The sequence below is a fragment of the Seriola aureovittata genome, chromosome 11 (genome assembly GCF_021018895.1).
Source record: "Seriola aureovittata isolate HTS-2021-v1 ecotype China chromosome 11, ASM2101889v1, whole genome shotgun sequence".
Classification (NCBI taxonomy): Eukaryota; Metazoa; Chordata; class Actinopteri; order Carangiformes; family Carangidae; genus Seriola; species Seriola aureovittata.
The window spans coordinates 24,588,472-24,608,771 of record NC_079374.1 but is presented as its reverse complement, the minus strand read 5'-3'; the positions used below and the strand labels follow the sequence as shown (position 1 = coordinate 24,608,771).

At 39.1% G+C, this 20,300-nt stretch overlaps 1 protein-coding gene across 3 annotated transcripts in view; it reads left to right on the top strand.

Annotated features, from left to right (window-relative positions):
• Positions 1 to 14,552, top strand: part of LOC130177811 (nck-associated protein 5-like) — a 72,771-nt gene extending 58,219 nt beyond the window's left edge. The window contains exons 11-14 of one of the 3 annotated variants that reach the window (XM_056389778.1): positions 881 to 950; positions 6,165 to 6,551; positions 9,518 to 9,613; positions 11,796 to 14,552. In XM_056389778.1, coding sequence (XP_056245753.1) covers positions 881 to 950; positions 6,165 to 6,551; positions 9,518 to 9,613; positions 11,796 to 11,797 — 555 coding nt within the window. In that variant the 3' untranslated portion in view covers positions 11,798 to 14,552. Of the gene's footprint in view, positions 1 to 880; positions 951 to 1,120; positions 1,160 to 6,164; positions 6,552 to 9,517; positions 9,614 to 11,795 lie in introns of those variants that run through there. The other 2 variants (XM_056389779.1, XM_056389780.1) reach the window with 2 other exon arrangements.
• The last annotated feature ends 5,748 nt before the right edge of the window (positions 14,553 to 20,300 follow it).

Here is a 20,300-nt window from a genome sequence, read left to right as displayed (position 1 = left end):
TCGCCACGTGTCCTGAATGACCGCTTGTGATTGGATATCACTTCCCCGCTTTATTTGCAAATAAACACGTATGTTGTTGTACGACCGACTATGACAGAAGGGTTTGTTGTCAATGTAGAGAGAGAGAGAGAGAGAGCGGGGCAAGGCGAGGTTGAGCGAATCAATATATTGCATATAGCTTTACATTGAAATAAGACTTGAATTATCTAGAAAGTCTCGTGTTTTCCTGAAATCACGCTGAAGCCTCATGAAGAAAATAGAGAAACATGAACATAGCATGGTTGGGGCAGTTGCTCACCATCCACCGCAGTTGGCTTGACTGTAGTTATTCTTGGGATGTACTTAAGGGTGATTTCACCAACTGTCCCTCAAATCCTCTTACACACCGTTTCATCATTTTGACCTTAATTTCTAACCTTTATTTAAAGACCTTTAAATTCATCATTGTGTCTGTAATCTCATTCATTGGTGTCAATTTATTCATCCAAAGAATATATCGGTAATTCAACAAGTGATCCCTTCAGGTCTTCAAAAGTATATGGAATCTAAAAAAGAGTGTCTTTTTCATTAACAGTCAGGTACACTACATTTTTGCTGTAGTTTGACTATTTTATTATTGTTTAGTTCAGTTAGTTCAAATGGAAAGACCAAAAGAAAATGCGAGGAGAGGCAAAAGAACGCAAGATATGGTTACATTATAAGTGTGACATTGTGAAGGTTAGGTTTTCATTTGTCAGCCACAGCCACGGAAAGATTAGTACCTACTAGAGGATAAGGGAGTATGGATAAAAACAGTATGGTCATATGTATGCATATGAATATATATACGAGTATGTATTTAACTTCTTTTTTGTCCTTGTACAAAAACACAAAAATGCAGATGATGAGCCGGAGAGCTGATGGTGAAAATGGATCCACTGTGAAGAACCCCAACCAGGATGGAGTAATAGGTCAGATTTTTCTATTTTCTATTGTGTTGGATTGTATATATTTGCTTACAGTGACTGCGAATAGTAAGTAATAGATCCCTCTTGAACATCTCGGTACCTGAAAAACAGGGACTTCATAGCAATGTTAACTGTGTCCTTTCAAGGTTTTATCTGTGCTTACCATTTTACAGTTTGCAGACAGAAGTGAAGACCAAATATGACAAATATGTGTAAGTTATAAACATGATGAATATGCTATGAGCAGTCCAAAAACACATGCAAAATGCCTAGGTTGTCAGTGTGTGCTTTTTTTTCCTCCATTTTTATCCTCATTTTTATTTGTTCTACCTCTGCATTTATGTTTTGTTATGATTGGCAATTTGAATCAGGGCAAATATGAACCATTTCATTACAGTTGTATTTCACACAGAGTTTGCCCTGAAATGGAGATATTGTATGTAAGTGTGACTGTTCATCTTCACAGATCCATGCTCTGAAAATTCGCATGTGCAGTTCTCATCCAATCAGGATGAATCTATTCATCCAAATGGGGGCACAAACTCCCTCCTAACCAGGCTTAGAAGAAGTAGTGGACCCATAATGAATTTGCGTTTACATTTTTTGTGTGGACCACTCTGCCGAAGGAACCCACGATCGACTGGATTGTGTTATCATATTTTCACAATGCTGAGGTTGAGTGAGGATGGAATTGAAATTTTAGTTTACCAGTGTGAAATCAATTTGGGCCAAGTGGCACACAAGTGGATAAACAGTGCTGCTGTCACAGATAGTGGCAAAGAGCAGTTTGACTCTTTACATTTCTCATGCATTTTCATAAGCGATGGCAATGTCAATCTCTCTATTGGCTATGCTGGCCACCAGTTTGGCCCAGATTGAAATATCTCCATAACTAATAGATTTATTGACATTAAATTTTATACAGCTACTCAACGAGCACAGAGGATGAACCCTACTGACTTTGGTGGTCCCCTGATCGTCTAGTGCCACCAGCAGCTCGAAATTTTAGCTTTATTGGAAGATGTTTGGAGGAGTGCATTTCAAAGAATACTTGGCAGGTGATTGAATGAACAATCTTTCACCGTCTATCACGGCCTAACGTCTTTTTTTTTCACCAGTTGGTAAATCAAACTCTTGCTGGACTGATATTACAGCAGCATCTATGCTAACCTCTTTAGGAGGTCGCCGTCTTTGTTGACAAACAGAGTCCTCTCGCTACTGTCACACTCGTAGCTCCTCTTAAGACGCTGATTGGTCCGATTCACTGTGATTCAGCCGCAAGCGAAAAGCTTGGAGCCTGGCAAGATGGGTTCTCACTTGCAAGAAATCCAGCTGCCTTGCAAGGTTAGATTTTTCCACCACGTTGACATTTTAATTTTTTTATTAAAAAACTCCAATTTGAAGGATTGACTTTTTGATGTATTGCCAAAGTTTGGTGAACACATTCATGATTCCCAAAGAAAAAACTGCAATAACTTGGACTTCCTGACCTTTCACTTACTGCCACAAATTTTGAATTTGTCAACTACTTTAGTTTATGAATACCTGCAAAATTGTTGTCATTTCCATCAGCCTCAGCTGTACTTTGTCTTTAGCATCTGTTACCATGGCTGTATTGGGTATTTTTACCTTAATTTGACAGTCAGTGTAGACAAAACAGAGAGAAGTGTTTTAATGTATATTACTACAAATAAAGTCACACTAAAACCCCTCAGAGAGATTAAATTAATAAAACTGATCAATGTGAAAAAGTTTACTCAATAAGAGCCACAAGAGTGATGCCCCTTGTTCACAAGAGTCCCTTTTATGAACAGTTTATTAATATAGTGCAAAATTACAGCAACCTTGTATTTGGAATGGGTCTCTCTTGTGTTTTGCACCTGCTCATTTTGGACCAGAAAGTATCCTAAATATGTCAAAACACTCAAGCTCCATTGGGCTTGGGGCAACATGTTGCTCAATGACACTTGGGTACAGATGTGATCTCTGTCGCTCGCTCTAACCCACACACACAAGCATTATTCCACTCACAACCAAGTTGAAATCAGGAGTGGCAATCTAGTCAAAAAGAGAGAAAGTAGGCGAGTGAGAGGGTGAAACTAGACAGAAAATAAAACTTTACTTTGTCCTTATTTCATTGCATTCACTTACTAAATTAAAAATAGCAGCTTATAAAACTCTCCACACCGCTCAGGTAGAGGGCTGGCGACAGACCCCGCTGAAATTTCATTGGCCAGATTGACACCATCGGCAAGGCGCTGCAAATATCAAGCATGTTTGATATGGACAGACACCTGCCCTCAGGGGTTAATCACCTCATTAAATTTCAGCACTGCTCCATCTAAGCACACTCATCCAAACCACAACTGAGTGAATTAACTTTGCCTTCAGCTGTGAGCTGAATTATGCCATCCACACACAAAGTTGTTGAGCCTCATGTAATGTTAACAGAGCAGATTTCAACATGATGTTTTCAGATAAAACGACAACAAAAGTAAGTACAGTACTATAAAATGTGGTTTTACACTAAACCCAGAAACTGAATTTACATCAATATTCAGTCTTAAATTTCATAAACTCAAGGCAAGTTGAATTGAAAGGTTCTGTAAACGATCATCACTTAGATGTCGCACGAGAACACCAGCATCTCAGACCAAAACAAATGCTTCATCAGCTACACCCCCCCCCCCCCCCCCTTTCAGCCACAACTAAAGCCCCCACCCACCGAACCACCCACCCAACCCTTTATCCAACAAAAAACAATCCAGCCACAACCACTTGCCCATGGTAGCATAGCTGTGATATGCTCTACGGCAAGTGGCAGTAAGCCAGGTAGCTATAGCAACATTTGCGGAACAAAATCATAATATCTGTAACAGCAAGTTTGCTAATGTTATCATTATCATGTAGCATCAAGTTACTCTCACACGGAGGGGAAGAAAAGACAGGTCTGAGTCAAGCTGGAGCCTTTAGCAGCTCGTAGGGATCCCCATCTTGTAAAGCCAGACCAGTATTGGCTCCAGGGTCGGCCTGAGAAAGAAATTCTTTGAAGCCTTGGATTTATCCGCTGGGACGAGCTGCACAAATCGCAGGCACACACAGAGAGCCTAGGTAAATGGCCAGTCCGCCTGTGCTCTGGTCAAACTCTGTCTTTGTTGGGGGACTTTTAGCCGAAAAACGTGGTTTCTTCAGTGAAGGAAATTCTGGAAACCGTAAAAAACATTGTTTTTTTTTATCCATTACTGTTCCTTAACTTTAATCACATGTTTATTATTGTAACCGTGGCGTTGAAGGTCCTCTGACCTTAAGGACAAACTTATTTTAACCCAAACCACAATCTTTTCTGAAACTTAACCAAGTTTTTGTACCTAAACCCAAACAAACCCAACCAAACTGTGGCAATTCCACCACATTAACCAACGCGCTTATGGGTTGTATTCGAGGGCAGCAACTAGTAGTTACCTTAACCCTGAACAAATACAACACATTATTCTCACCCACATACAATGTCATGTGTTAAAATATTAAAATTACAGCAGCGCTGTCTTGTGACATTGTTATCGATTGAGCTTCGGTACAAGAGAGAGAAGATGTGAGGAGCACAACAACCTCACTCTCCATGTGAAAGGCTTGTTGACACCAATCAATTCTCAGTTTCTGTGAGTCTGACTTTCCAGGGAAGATTGTGTCACAGTGCTTCTTGTTAACTTCCAACTAAAGACAAAACTAATCAATAATGTCTCTGTTCTATGTCTTGCCAGTTAAATTATTTGTTCTTGTTTACAACAGGACAAGAACCAAGTTGGCTGAGTCATTTTCATATTGAGTGGTTTTTAACTAACGGGCGTAGATACTTACGGATCATTTTTAATACTTGGAAGCTGCATAGACAACCGTCATGGATGTTAGTAAAGCTGCCAGGCTCAAGCTACAAGCCATCCTCTAAATAAATGCTTCACTGCTGGAAAGAAGGAAATAGTATCCCATTAAATCTGAACTATACATAAAACTGCTATTATACTGCATGTTTCTGTGTTTTTGTAGCCTTAGGCTCTGTATTTCTATGGCAACAAGTAGCATCAACTTTATTTATAATACTTTTACCCAGTCCACATTTTCATATTTATTTTAGCACAGCATGACTTGTAATGTGAAAAATTTGAAGAACTCAATTAATTTGGGCACTCTAGCTTAAAAATGAAATGAGAAAAGAAGTGAAGAAAAATGAGCTCGTGTAGGAACCCAGAAGAGGGGAGTAAAGTCTCCTGTGAGCACGCTTTAATTAATAAAGGGGGAGCAGCTGTTGCCTTCGCTGCAGCGTATGATTGCCTACAGGTTCACGCTACAGGCTACATATTAAAATATAAGCCTGCATGACAACAGCTGATACAAACAATGATACAAACTCTGCATATTTGAAAAGCTAGTATTTTTACTGTAACAGCTACCATCTAAAATAGACTTTAATCTTAAATTGAGCAATAACACATTACCGTTGGGTCTGTCAGACAGTTAGGATTTATATATTGCACATAAAATACACACATTTTGCTGTGTATTTGAATTTCATTTCACATGCCATTATGTGCATTTCATATTGAGAGTATGATCAGTGCATGCCAGCAGTCACACACCCATTAAACAACATCTGTAATACAAAGCAGTGGTTCAAGTGGGCTGGATTTGCATTGGCTGAATCATTGTCTGTGGTGCAATTAGCAAAAAAATAAAAAATTTAAAAATTATTACCCTGCTTCACACTTACATGTAATTAGATTGTACTGAACCACCATTTTTCAACTTGGCTTTTAATGGGAAGCCTTCGCCAAGTGAAAGAGTGGGTGAAAATTAAAAAAAAAACCCAGACTAACCATCTGTTGCGTGTCTGCATTCAAAAGTACAACAGTAAAATCAACAGCTCAGAAATCAAACAAAGAGTAAGGATAATGTGGAAGAAATGACAAAGAGGGAAAAAATGTTATGATACTGCAGAGAAGATCCATCATCACTGACCTCATTTGGTAGCGAAGGCTCTTTCACTGTTATCAATTCAGAGACACTGGTGCACAGTTACAGTACAGGGGATATAAAACAAGAACAATTTAAAGGGTTCTTTAGCACCACTTCAACCATGGTTACCCCGTTGTTTCATTCCTGTTGTGCTCCCTTTCTTCCCCTCTACCCTGAGCCACTTCAACTGTTCTCCATGTGCCGCAGGCTCCGGCTGCAAGATGCGAACGTTGGACAGTGGAATCGGGACCATCCCCCTTCCTGAATCCTGTTCCTTCTTCTCCTCCATCCTGCACCTCCTCCCCAAATCCTCATCAACCCCAGAACAGTCCCTCAGTCCTCCCAGTGTCCCCGGTTCCTCCAGTGAGGACGTGTCTCCTTCCCCGTTACCCCGGTGGCGGATACCCTCCGGCTTTAAGGACAGCAGCCACGTAGGGGTGACAAACTCCCTGTCCGACTCCTCCATGACCCATATCCAGTCAGTGCCTTTCCCCACTGTGGCCTTCCTCCAGCCCATCCAACCCCAGTCTCAACCCATTGTGACCTCTGCCAGTGTGTGTGATACCCAGAGCAGGCTACCCAGACCACCGCAAGGTACAGTAAAGCCACATAAGCCCCAGTGGGAAACATGACCTTTGAACTGCAGCAGTAACAATGATGCTAGTAGGGTTTTCTCCTTTTGGTGCTGCAGACTCATTGGGCCTCGTGCAACAAAACTTTTCTGTTTTTTTTATTATTTTTATTAAATCTTTCTTCCTTTTTTTCTGTGAGGTTTGCTCATATCTGTGGTCCAGTTTCAGCTTAATGAATATCATCTGCATGTCTGTGCGTTTGTGAGATCATTAGCATATTCAACACCCCTAAATTGCTAATCAATGCCACCTGTTCCACTACATCCATGACCGAGTTTCACTCATAAAAATGTTATACAAGAGTAACATGAACCACACCACAGTTCTTGAAGTCCTGTTTTTGAACACCAGCAAAAGAAAATGTGGAGTGTAAGAGACTCAAAATATTAGTGTCAGCAAAGTGTCATTGCAGAGCTGCGACAGAAATAAAGAAGAAACGGTTTTGACATGAAGTTAAATACTAAAAGAAGTCATGCTAAAGCAAAGTAGTCCATGACTTGGGAGGGAGATGGGAGGCAGTCCAGGGAATGTGACTGTCACAGAGACAGACGAGTGAAGCTTTACATTCTGTTATAAAGACCCTGACGCAGAGAACCTTAGGAGAAAAAGAAAAAATAATGCTGCGTGCATTATTTTTTTTTACCTTTATTCCAGTGAAGAAGAAGAGCGGAGTGGAGTGGCGTAGTGTGGAAATGCTGGATTTCAAGGTTGATTTTACTTTGAGAAAAAAGCTTTGGTTGATGGTAGGTGGTAACGTATTTAAACCCCCAAATTTATTCAGATTAAGGCATCATGATTCTCAACTCAGACTGTGGAGCAAGTCTGGAGCACAGATGTATTTTGTGTGATGTGTTTGTGGCTTTTAATGACTCATGTTTTCAGGGTTCTCCAGCAGACACACAACATGCATTTTCGTTAGCAGTTTATGTATTTTACAGTGAGAACACATAGGGGCAGATTTACCACCTGCAATATGTAGTAGTTTTTAAAAAACATGGGTCTTTGATTTCAGACTGATGTAGAAAAAAGCAGACTTTAGATTTATAGCCATCGATTTTAAAGTGCTAAAATGACAACTGTCACTTGCAGATTTTATTAGCTGTAGCTACTTTGCTAATTAAGCTGGCTTAATGTTTCCTTGTTTTAAAATGAGAACCATGTAAAAGTTGTCTTAAATATGCACTCAATGCCTACATACATGCCATCATGCTTAAGGTTAAAGCTACATGTTCTGGCAAAACATTAGCGTTCTCACCAGATAGGAAGACGTGGAATAAAATGTTAATACATTGTCGTTTTAGCTATTTATTTTATTTGATTCAGTCATAACTCTCTATGGCTACAGGCTTGGACAAGCAAAACAGATGTTAGATTTAGGCTTTATTTCACTTCATCATCAAAATAGAAAAGGCCTGTAGGATGAGGACTGACCAGTGTGTCTGGAGGCTCAACTTTCCACAACAAAGAGCAGAAGAGTGCTGCTAACATTAGCCCACACTCTTACATAGTGGTATCCAGGACCAGCCCCTGTGCAACAGGAAAACACAACACAATGGATGTGAAGTTGTGAACAGGTCTTATTTTCTAACTAGGGTTGTATGATGATCATGATATTTAAAAAATGAAATATTTATACCATGTTGATAATACACATGATAATATCATGATGGCAGATGTTAGGACTCTCTCTCCACCCTCCAGCACTCGTATTTGAGTCTAATTCATTTGGCAAAAGAGAGACAAATATAATAAACAAAGTCAAAGATGAACTTGACTGATAGCATTATTATTATCATTATCATTATTATTATTATTTCACATTTTCTATAGATATCATTTTAATATTGTAATTGTCAATTTCTTATATTCTGATATTGGGACCTTAGGCGCCGATTTATGTTTTTGCCCGTGGGTGCCCAAATTAAATGAATACCAACAAGGTGATGATTGTCACAAAATCACTTTTATTTCATAAATAGTCACCAACCGCAACGAAATACGACACCGCTCTGCTACAGATTATAGTCTGGAGGCAGTAGTGTTTGACGTTACATGCACACTGGCCACAGGCTGCTACTACACGCACAGAGCTATAATAATTTTAACTGGATAATGTGATTCAAATAGTTACAGATCCTTTTAAAGATGCAGTTTTATATTCAGTTATTCATTTATTTTTTTTGATCGGCCATCCCGATTGGCCAGTGGGTGCTCAAACTTTTCAGTGGGTGCTCGAGCCCCGGAGCACCCACGGGATCGGCGCCTATGATTGGGACAACATGAAACCTCACATTTAGCTAATGAAATGGTCAGCTAGCATGCTAGTTAGCCAGTAGTGCTATCGATCACAGTTAGAGCACACTGTTTAATCCATTCTTCACTCTTCTGCTCTTTTGTTTATTTGTTTTGCCTCGACATATGGACGGGTCTAGCTAATGGTCACACATGTTCCCTATAAGTTGTTGGTTTACTTTAGAAAAGAGTTTGACAGACACTGAAGCCCCCCAGGACCCACAAACATTGCAGATTGCTAACCTTGCATCAGACTGAGAGCTTTCGTGGTGAAATGCATATTTAAATATTTGTCTCCTGAGGGACTCCTCTTCTGACAAACACTGAAGACTTTTTGCTGTTTGATTTAAGCAGCCTAAATTGTCACTCCATATCTGGAAAACGAAACCCGGGCTGAATTATAAATTTGTCATCGTTCAAGATGTCAGCCGCTGCTTCTTTAGTGTCAATCATATCTCCTGCCACTTTGAATTCAGAGAGATAATCTTGCTTTCTTTTGAAGATGTCAGAGGTCAGTCTATCAGTGTCAGTCTGTTCTCCGAACTCCACATTTGACTCCTCTTCTTGACAGGAGAGAGAATGAACAGTGTCTGCTGAGAAAAACCTGAGATGAGTTTCATTGTGTGCTTTTTCCAGGTGGAATGGAACCAAAGAAGTTAACCTATATCAAATCGAAAACACGAGCCACCCCGAGCCAACAGAAAGAACAGACGAGACTTCAGCTCGCCAACTGTAAGACACAGTGGAGGAGATTTATTGAAGTGACACAGTTGGGAAAACTATTGGCCAAAAATCCATGTCATAATCTGTGCCCACTTATCATCAACCACACTGTTCACATTTAATTATTCGGTGTTGTAACACAAAACTCCCCCGCTATGATAGAAATAAAAAAGAAAAAATCACTGGAATTATTTTTAAAGTTATCATCTCTGAAAGTCAAAGGGACCCTTTTTACCTATTAAGTGGCAGAAATGTCCAAATTCCAGACTAAACGAATTCACAAAAGTGTTATTGTACCTTTAAAATAGATTAGAAGAATTTTCAGTATAATTAACCTGGAGCTCCAGCCTTGGAAAATATAAAAGAATACTTCAAATCTTCAAATTTACATGACAACTTAAAAGCTCTCCAAATGCTGAGGTCAAAAGACTTTTGGGAACTAAGAACAGAGTCACAGTTTCTTCCTTTGGTTAGTTTCCCATACACAATACATAATATATATATATATATATATATATATATTGAATTTCCTTATATGCAATATATGTACATATAAAATAAAATATGTGTGTGTAAAAAATGTGTAAGATATGTGTGTAAAAATTATATATGAAACCTATTAGAAATTAGAATAATTTCATATATTGACATATATGTCCAGCCCATACAAATATGTTTGTTTATGTTTGTATGCTTATATTGTATGAATATCTTACATAAATATATATCCATCCTAAAGCCTGTCAGTATGTGCTGATATTATAAACTGTAGAGTCTCACAGTCTGAGACCACTTTCCCAGAATGAGAAGATAGTGTTTAAAATTAATGAGGAATTAAAACATATATAAACATACTGAAGTTTCATATGTATGTTGTTTTAATAAACGTGCGTATATGAATTAAATATACTGTATATCTTTAACATACTGTATATGGTTGCAACATGTTATACCCTTTCAAGTCATCATATAGATATGTTTAATATATACAAATTCTACTATAGGTACTTCATAAATAAACCAATATATTCATATATCCAGAGGATATATGTATTTGATAATAATATATCCCCTTATAGGTGACATATGTGCTTCCATCACTCTTGATATAGGGACATATATGTCATATATTACATTTTTGTTTGGGTTGTTTGTTGAAAGTATGATGAAGTGATAGGTTTCATCATTTGCAGCAGTTCAGTTTTTGTTCATTGAATATTAAGATAAATGTAGAATCTGTTTCCAGTAGCTTTATCAAACATGTTCAAACTCTGCCTTTCAAAACTCTCACTGTAGCTGGTTGGTATAAAGGTGAAGAAAAGTGCAACAATTTCACTTCACATTTTCTCAGAACTGCACTTCAAATGATTTAGTTAACTTTAAAAACTCATCTCCATCCCCACGGAGCAGAAAGCAAAACGTAATGTTGGTGACTAAACACATGACTAACACAAGTTTGCCAAACATCATTTGCATCTTACTACAGTACATTAACACTGGTATTTACAACGAGTGTGTGTGTGTGTGTGTGTGTGTGTGTGTGTGTGTGTGTGTGTGTGTGTGGGTCTGAAGCTGCATGTGAGCCACCACGACACACACCCTCAAACTGCACATAATAATACTGTCCTTCCTTGCCTAGTGATTTTATTTATACCTTTTGCAAGTGTTTAATAAATACAAACGTTTAATAATCTATACAGCCTAATAAAACATTTACTGTATTCGCTCAGTGACCATCTATACACCATGAATCCGACCTGGTGTCATTTTAACTTTTGCAGGAAAGTGATGTAACTTTACATCGACATACAGGGAGGGAGATTTCAGTGAATATCATCTCTGCCCAGTGCAATCAAATCACAAACTGTGTTTCAATTTACACTTAAACCAAGTTGCTCCTATGAGTGAGGCTGATACATGTTGAGTTTACTTCCAACAACACTTCAATACTATTATAATCATCATACACTGTCATCTCAGTGAAAAAAGTTAATGACTTCCTGGCTCATATGTGGAGGAATTGTATTGCAAGATGAACAATTTCCGGGAAAATTCTCTATTCGGGATCGCTTCTGAATTATCTTCAACACCACTTTCCAAATGCATTATACAAACCATTTATAAGAGTATGTTACTGTACTGCCACAGTGCAGCAGCGTCTCACTCTGCTCTACATCTTCTTCTATTTCAGAGTTTCTGAAGCTGAGTGACTCAACCTGAAGCGAGGAATCGAGCAATCAGTTGGATTTATCTCTCTAACTCACATGGACGATCCCTAAATCCCCCAGTCTGGAGACTGTGTCTGTGACTGAGGATGAAACGCTCAGAACTGGACAGCAAGTGAGCTTGGCATTGTAGGCTTCCACCTGTGCTCGGTGCAGTGTTGAGATACTCAGTAGCCTCTCAGATGTTGTAATGAACCCTCTGGCAGCCATTTTGGAGGTCTGCAGCTCATTGGCATCAGCTGTGAGCCCCTGATATTCACTGTACAACTCTGCCCATAGACATGGTTAACTTCTCTGCTGTTTTCTTTTCCTTTCAGAACAAACTATTTCACAAAACCTTGTCTTCTAATAGCAGGTTAGCTCGTGTAACACTATCACAGCTACTGGTTATCATCACCATCTTGTAAACACATCTGAGCTCCTGTTTCAACTGGAACACCCGCTGGAAAGTCGTCGGAACGCCACCTCAAAATCCAACATGGCTGCTCTGAGCATCAACAGAAGTGAAAGCTGTAGTAATATACTGCTCATTAGCAGTTCTGTGTTATTTGAGTAAATCAATTGGCCATGTTGCCATGGTGTTTGTACACTCAAAATATCACGTAATGCCTTGTTATTAACTGGTATTGCTAACAACAACAACAACAACAACAACAACAACAAGCTTCTGACTTGTCGTACTGGAACGCAGTCAACTCAGGTCCGACCTGTGAGCTAACGCAGCATTACCGTGCTGATTGTACCACCACAACGATGAGCCAGAAGAACCTCTTTGATTTCAGCACTACAAGTGACCACTTCCACATAATAGCATCACTTGACTCATCTTATTGATTAATTTATGATTAATGCAGGGTTAAACATTGAAATAACTTTTCACAAGCACAACCAGTTCGCTACCAGACCTCCATGATGGCACCAGCTGTGGTCACTACTGGAGATTAGTGACGCAAATGCGAGACCTCCACTACAATCTTGCAGAACAAAGATTATGTAGCTCGTTCATTTACATTTTCAGGCCGTGTGCAAACATTTTAATAAATGTTTATTTGGAGATCTAATTCTGCTTTAGATCTAATATAATAATTATGTCGCTAATATATTTTTGAGTGAAGCAACAGATGGAACCTTATAATCTCAAGATTACAAACTCCTGAAAATAATACCTTATGTACAGCACTTACTACTGATTGCCATTCATGAGCTCTATACCTGACTGATTAATGTGACTCTTTAAAGTGTGCACTAACTTTTTTTTATTGTCACGGTGTTAATATCAACTTGCATGCACCCCCCCTGGAAATGCATCATATGAATCTGATATCCGTCATCAAGTCCATCAGAGTTTCTTCCCAAGAGGTGGAAAATACTGAAATGTGAAACTGTTGAGTATTTATGAAATATCACACATAATCTGCCACTGCTTTGTCAGCATAGTGAGACTCAATTTCACAACTGCAGTTATTTTAAACAGTTTTAAAATAGTGAACATCTCTTGAAATGAAACTCTTCATATGTGAATTGCATCTCCTTCTTCTTCCTCGTCTTCTTCTATTTCTTCTTCTTCTTCTTTTCTTTTCTTTGCATTTTTCCACAGTTATGACATCAAGACAAAGCAGTGAGTTTTGCATGTAACCTTAGTTATAAAGCACCTAGTAGGCACATAGTGGACATTGTCGTGCTAGCTCAGGGAAAATACCATTTATTGTCTCTGATAGATGCTGTGGATTAACATGTGCGACCGTCTCATTGCAGCCAGTGAACACACCAGATTATCTCACTGTAGCGTTTTAAGGATATTTACCTGTCTTCTTGTCTGTTTTTGTCTGTACAGTTAAGCTGTAAGATATCACACTGCGGTTGCTCAGTTTCTCTCTCTCTCTCTCTCTCTATTATGTATGCTGTGTCCTTTATAGTAATGTTTTTGGTGTCATGAATGCATCCTCACATATTTGACAGTCTTTTAGCTGCTTGGCGACGTCCCCCTCCCCCTCACACCTTTCATATGTAGATATTTGCCAAAATGCATATTGCCAAACACTGCTCTGATCACACAATCACATATACAGAAAAATGAATGCAACTGAAACTACATATCAGACTTGTCATGCTGACTATAGCCATATTCTTTTGAAACACTAGAGACATGTGATGTAGAACTATAAAGAACTGTAACCTTGCACAATACCATTAGTCATGTCATCTTGCTGTATTTACTCTTCTTTAAATCTTTGCTCACTTGCTACATGTATATGTGAGGTAATATTTGTAAAATTGCAGCAGTGTTTATGCCAATAGCAACACGCAGGTATAAAATATGTAGCTAGCTTACGCGGGTGAAACGAGGTGTTAACGGATCAGGGAACAGATTGGCTGTATTGATACGGGTAGGTGGAGCATGGTGTCTGTGTTTTTAAAAATGGCTCGCATAACGAAGAGCGTCACTCTCACAAGAGTATTGTATTTTTCTAACATTTACTCTAATGCCCTGTATTTGTACTCAGCACTGAAAAGTGTAATTTACCATTTATTGCACATATTGTTACTCACTATTACAGTAATTCTCCCTCTAAATGTTTTTTTTTTTCAGAACCCAATAATAACAGTGATGTTCTCGTGTGACAGTCACCTTAGCAGTACGAATTGAGAATTGTATATTACTGATATTCTTTCATTTATGTCAAAGAAGAAAGAAAAAATAAACTATTTCAATACTTACAGTACATGAAGCACGTTGCATTGTGGTTTGTCCTATTTGATTGAATGAATGCGGTTTTAAAAAGCTGCAGGTGTTATTATATGTTAACAGGCGGAGACAGTCTCCTCTCAGTCTGAGTGTCCACTCTAGGCTCAAACCATAGAGTGTATATAAAGATGAACGTAACCCCTGTGATGTCACCCACAGGTTTCTGAAGAGCAGTTTTGAAGGTCAGAGTGGGCTGCTTCACCATTGCCATCTTGGCAGTGTCTGATTCCGCCCCTAACTCTTGACTAATCCAAAAATGGGCATAGAGGAGGGGCTTGTGTGGAGCCGAGACTTTGGTGCATGTCGGGTTGTGGCAATCATAGGCTCACCCACCTGTCACTCAAAGCGGTCACACCTTCAATTCTCCATAAGGTGAGTTATATAAACAGTCGTCATGAAGGAGGAAATTAACTATAGACACCAAAACAGTTTTAGTACCAGGCTGTAAACATGTTTATTTCTGCTGTAAAGTTGGACATTTTAACATGGGAGTCTATGGGGATTGACTCACTGTTGGAGCCAGACTCTAGTGGTCATTAGAGGAACTGCAGGTTTTGGTTCTTCAGCGTTGACTTCATTTTTCAGCCCTGGAGTTTGCTGCTTGGCTCAAACCCAATCTCTGAGCTTGTCAGTATGAAAGATGGAAGCACCACAGAGGCATCTTAAAATGAACAGTGTTACTTCTGTGACAACAACAAATGATTTTTTTTTGTTAAAATAAAAAAAATAAATCATAAAATAAACAATTAGCAGAATACCAACCAACAATTCATGAGCACCGGACCAGAACTGTGCTTTCTGGAAGCAAAACTCCTGCTGGGCTGAGCTGACAGTGCTGTCAGATGAAACGCTAATGAAGAATGACATCCATGTACTTCTAAAATCATACAGTGAGACATATATACAACACATGAATAGTAATGTGTGTGGTTGCTCAGGCACCTTTAGACTCATATAAATAACAGTCACATACAAATTCTGTTCACATGCAGTCATTCTGTATTAGCAAGTTGTGTTTAGTGCCAATGCAGGAACTGCTCTGAGGTTAATATAGTGAACAAAACAGTAATGACATAGAGGTTTGAGTGTGTGTATAAGCCTGGCTTCACTGCTCGTGTCTTGTGGTTATCATCTGTCCATAACACTAACCACAATCTTTCCTTAAAGGCACAGGATATCTGGGGAATCATATCTATTGATCTGCTGCCCAGAGGTAGATGAGGAGTAATCGTCAGTTAGACGTGAAGCTGGAGTCAGGAGTTAGTTTAGCTTAGCAAAAACACTGGAGGCAAGTGGAAACAGCTAGTCTTGGTCTGTTTAAAGGTAAAATAAAATCTATCTGTTGACACCTGTAAAGTTCATGTGTTAACATGTTATATCGTCATACAAAAACCAAAGTGGAAAAACAAGTTCAGTTTTATGTATGGATTGTATGGATTAAACAAACGAGATAACATAATATTCTAATGAGCAAGGATAACTGTTTCCACCTGCTTCAAGTTTTTATACCAAGCTGTCTCCTGGCAGATAAATGTGTAATATATTCACTTTTCAGAAATAAAATGAGTAGTTTTCCAAAATATATAACTAAAACAAGTGGTTTTGATTCATCTTTCATTCATTCATTAGCTTTACCGCTTATCCTTTTAGAGTCGCAGGGGGGCTGGAGCCAATCCCAGCTGGCATTGGGTGAGGGTGTACACTCTGGACAGGTCGCTGGTCGATCACAGGGCTGACATATAGAGACAAACAACCATTCACACCCACGGGCAATTTAGAGTCCCTCATGTCTTCGGATTGTAGGAGGAAGTGTAGAAGGAAGGAAACCCACACACTCACAAGCAAACACACACAGAAAGCCCCCAGCCCGTTGAAGGCTCCAACCCAGAACCATGTTGTTGTGAGGCGACAGTGTTTACCACTGTTGATCTTTGGTTAATCTCAATTGTTACACTTATTATAATCACACTGAAACCATACTTCAGTGGCCATGTGCATAAAAGGATTACCCAACTGAAAAACACACACGGTTAAAAAAAAAAAAACAGTCTGGATTCTTTTCTTCACAGTCACTTGACGTGTTTCTATGGTTTTGAAAATTCTATGCATATTATTCAATACGGCTGGCATAAAAAAAGGCAGGAAACGAGCTTGAATATTAAAACGCCACACTTGCAGCCAGAGGAGCGTTTGTCCTGCTCTGGCCCTGGGAAACATTTGGGCTTTCGAGGTCTCGGGCCATCTGGTCTGACCTAATCCCTGAATTCAAAACCGTCTTGAACCCAGCATTTACTGGGTTCCAGGCTCCAGGATCCAGGATCCAGGCTCCAGGCTCCAGGCTGAGGTCTGTGAGTTAAACTGAGCTAGAGAACTGCTCACAATTACCTATATACCACTCCATCGCTCTCCTTCATTTGCCTCAGTTTACCTCTATTTACATTCTCACTGTATCTATAAACATGAATGTTTATAGATACAGAGTACTGTGTTGTGTTGGGTTCTCATTACAGGGCCACCCCGCCAGATCTGTGAAGGTCACTTCATTAAGTCCAGACTATAGTGAATGTATAGAAAAACATCATCTTTGATCACGACAGGGAACGTTTAAATACTGGACTTAACTGCAAATCAGGGAAGCAAACTGCCTCTCAGGAAGTATGAAGGTTCCTGTAACCTTGTTCCATTGCCGCTGTCAGAGTCAATGCATTACTCACTTACTGACTGTCTTTGACGTGATGGCTGCCTTTTTGATTTATAGCCACTAATTAGATAACATTTTCCAAAGACAACAAACTTATAAATTGAGTACATTTTGGCCATTTAGTTCAAAAAGCTTTAATTCCGCTTTTAAGATGCTTGGCACACTGTGTATGCAGAGGGGTTGTTTTTTTCCTGATCTGATGGTCAGTCATCATTGATTAGTGTTGCTGTTTAAAAGAGCTCTATGCATAATGGCTCCCAGTGTGCCATCAGTCATGTTATGACACAGAAGCTGCTGCAGAATGAAAGTACAGCTGCTGCACATTTGGCTAAACTCTCCTAAATATTCCACTTATTTCTTCTGCTACTTCTAATGCAGAAAAAAAAACATTATATGATGAATTTCAAGCAACCAGGAACATTTCTCCTCTAAAATACTGGACCATCTTTTAATCAAGTGACAGCCTCAGTAGCTGCCCATTATGTCTTTTACTTTCACACGAGCAAGGTTTCACTTAATTATCTTCCTGGACGTCTCATTTCAGGGTAAAAAGCTCCTCAGCTGCCAGTGTAAATCTTCTCATCGCCTAAAATGCAATGTAAATGACCATTAGTTAATTTAGCTAATTTAAAGTTCCGCCAAAGTAGAGATTCATAATATTTAATTGTGTCTTAATGTGTAATTATCCAAGTTCCAATTAAGCTGATTAGCACAGTAAATCACAAACAACTTCAGCACAGCTTCTTGATTCAGCGCTGACACACTGTTTCATCCACTAATTAAAACAGGTTGATCGTGACAACTCCGAACAAAACTGCTGGAGTTTAGACAGAGGATCGAAACAGACTAAAATCTGCCTCTCTTGAGACCAGTAAACAATGGCAAAGCATAACACCACCCTCCTTTGCTGCACATCAGCAGGTTGCACTCATCTGGGGTTGTTTTTTTTTCTGCACTGAAATCCTCTTACTCCTTATGCAGCAGGGTGCTGGTAGGTGTAGTGAGGCATATACACTATAAATTAGTTTGGGGTCCGGTTAAGGACAGGCTGATATGGTGTCTGGCTCAGCACTGAGGGCCATAGTTTTGAAGCAGAGTTGAGCTGGAATTGTTCAGCCATTTTCTTTTTTTTTTTTAGCCCTGTATAAAATAATAGTCCACACTGTGCAGCGCTGAAGAGATTAATCCATCTTTTGAATTCGTGAAAGAGTTTCCAACCACTGTTCACCCACCAAGTGTTGCAGAAAGTGTTATTTTTGAAATACCTTTGAAAAGTGCTTCATTTCCCAAAGCCTTATCAGCGGGGCTTTTGTGCCACGCTACCACACACTGAACCAGACACCGCTGTGCCTCTCTATTTAGCTCACTTTACTTAACCCCCCCATAACTTAGGATGCATTTCACTGCCTGCAATATTTTCCTCACACGTGTTGTTTTAACTCTTGTTTTATGATTTGTTCATTAAAAGGTATTGGTCCCATGACGAAAGTTTGGTTGAATCGTCCCTTTTGTTTCCATTGAGGGCACAGGACAATGAAACTTATGACTCGGAAACAAACAGCAGCAGTTTGAAAGAGTTTTACTAACTTTTGGGCAACAAGAAAAAATCATACATGATCTGGTTGAAGAACCTTACGTGGGCTGTGACAAATAAAAAGAGAAATAAAACCTTCACCTGGGCCATATGAGCTCAGACCCTTTGCCAGTGTAGTCTCAATTAAAACACTTGCATTCCTCTGAGTTCAATGTGATGTAAGTTTTTATAGCAAATAAACACAGCAACAGAACCAGTTCAACCCGGAACAAACTGAACTGTCTCAGTTGTGGGCTCATTTTTATTTCATATCTCCTGTTGTGGACTTAATTCTAGGAATCCTCCTACTGTTACACTTTACCTGACCTTCATACCATGACACTATTGTTTGGAACTTTCCATCTCAGCCAAATATAATTGTGTCTGATATTCCTTAGTTGGAAATATAACAAAAGGTTGGTTATCACACGTTCCAGTGCCACTACTTTCTATATTCAATTATTTCCTGGTGTGTGTTTAAGATTACAGAAAAAAAAAAACTATCACATTTCATTGTATTTTTAACATAGCAAGATAGGTAATTATACTTTAATCAAAATTATAACAAATGGTTACATGTGATAATTGGAAGGCTATATTTGAGCAAATAAGTTAAACATTACATAAGCACTCATGAGTAATTAAAACAAACATGCTGAGTTCAAAATATTTCCCACAGTAGGATTAGCAACAAAACCCTTGATTCATTTTAGAAAAAGATCATGGTTAATAAGAACATGAACTGCAGGTCAGTGACAGGAAGAAACCTCCAGGCCCCTTCGCAAAAGTTAGACATTCACCCGACCAACAACCCTGCCTCCACCCTTACTTTCCACTGTTGAAAGGAGCTATTTGTAAGTTTTGCTAGTGCTACATAACTAACATTAGCATTAACAGTTGTTTACTTAGCAGTATAAGAAATGTTGCATCAATTCAGCATCAAACTTCATTCCTTTACTCACCAAGATCTGTCTCCAGAGGTGGAAAGCAACTCTCTTGTTTTGTTTCTCTTTGTATAACTTATTTTCTTCTACTGAAGTAAGTTGCCTTTACATTTTCCGATACTGAGTCACTGTAGCGTCCAGTCTGCTCTGAAGACGTAGACGACCTCTTGTCTTGTAGACGCAACGATGGTTGAAGCTCTTGTCAAGACTGATTAGTAAAAAGCAGTTAATGGTATCGCTAGCTATATAGCAATAGCAAAATTTACAGATAGCTTCTTTAATCCAGATAGTACTTTCTGCTTTGGCACTAAACAGTGTCACCGGAGACAAGCATTAAATATGGACTTAATTTCCAGTAACTGGGACAGTGATATCTTTTTTTTGGTCAAAATATGTTGGCGCCAACATAACAAACACAGTAGAGAGGTCACGTTCAATGACTTGAATTAGCTAAGGTGACGCCAAGCAGCTAGACACCGAATGGCTCACCAACTGTGACAGCACCCA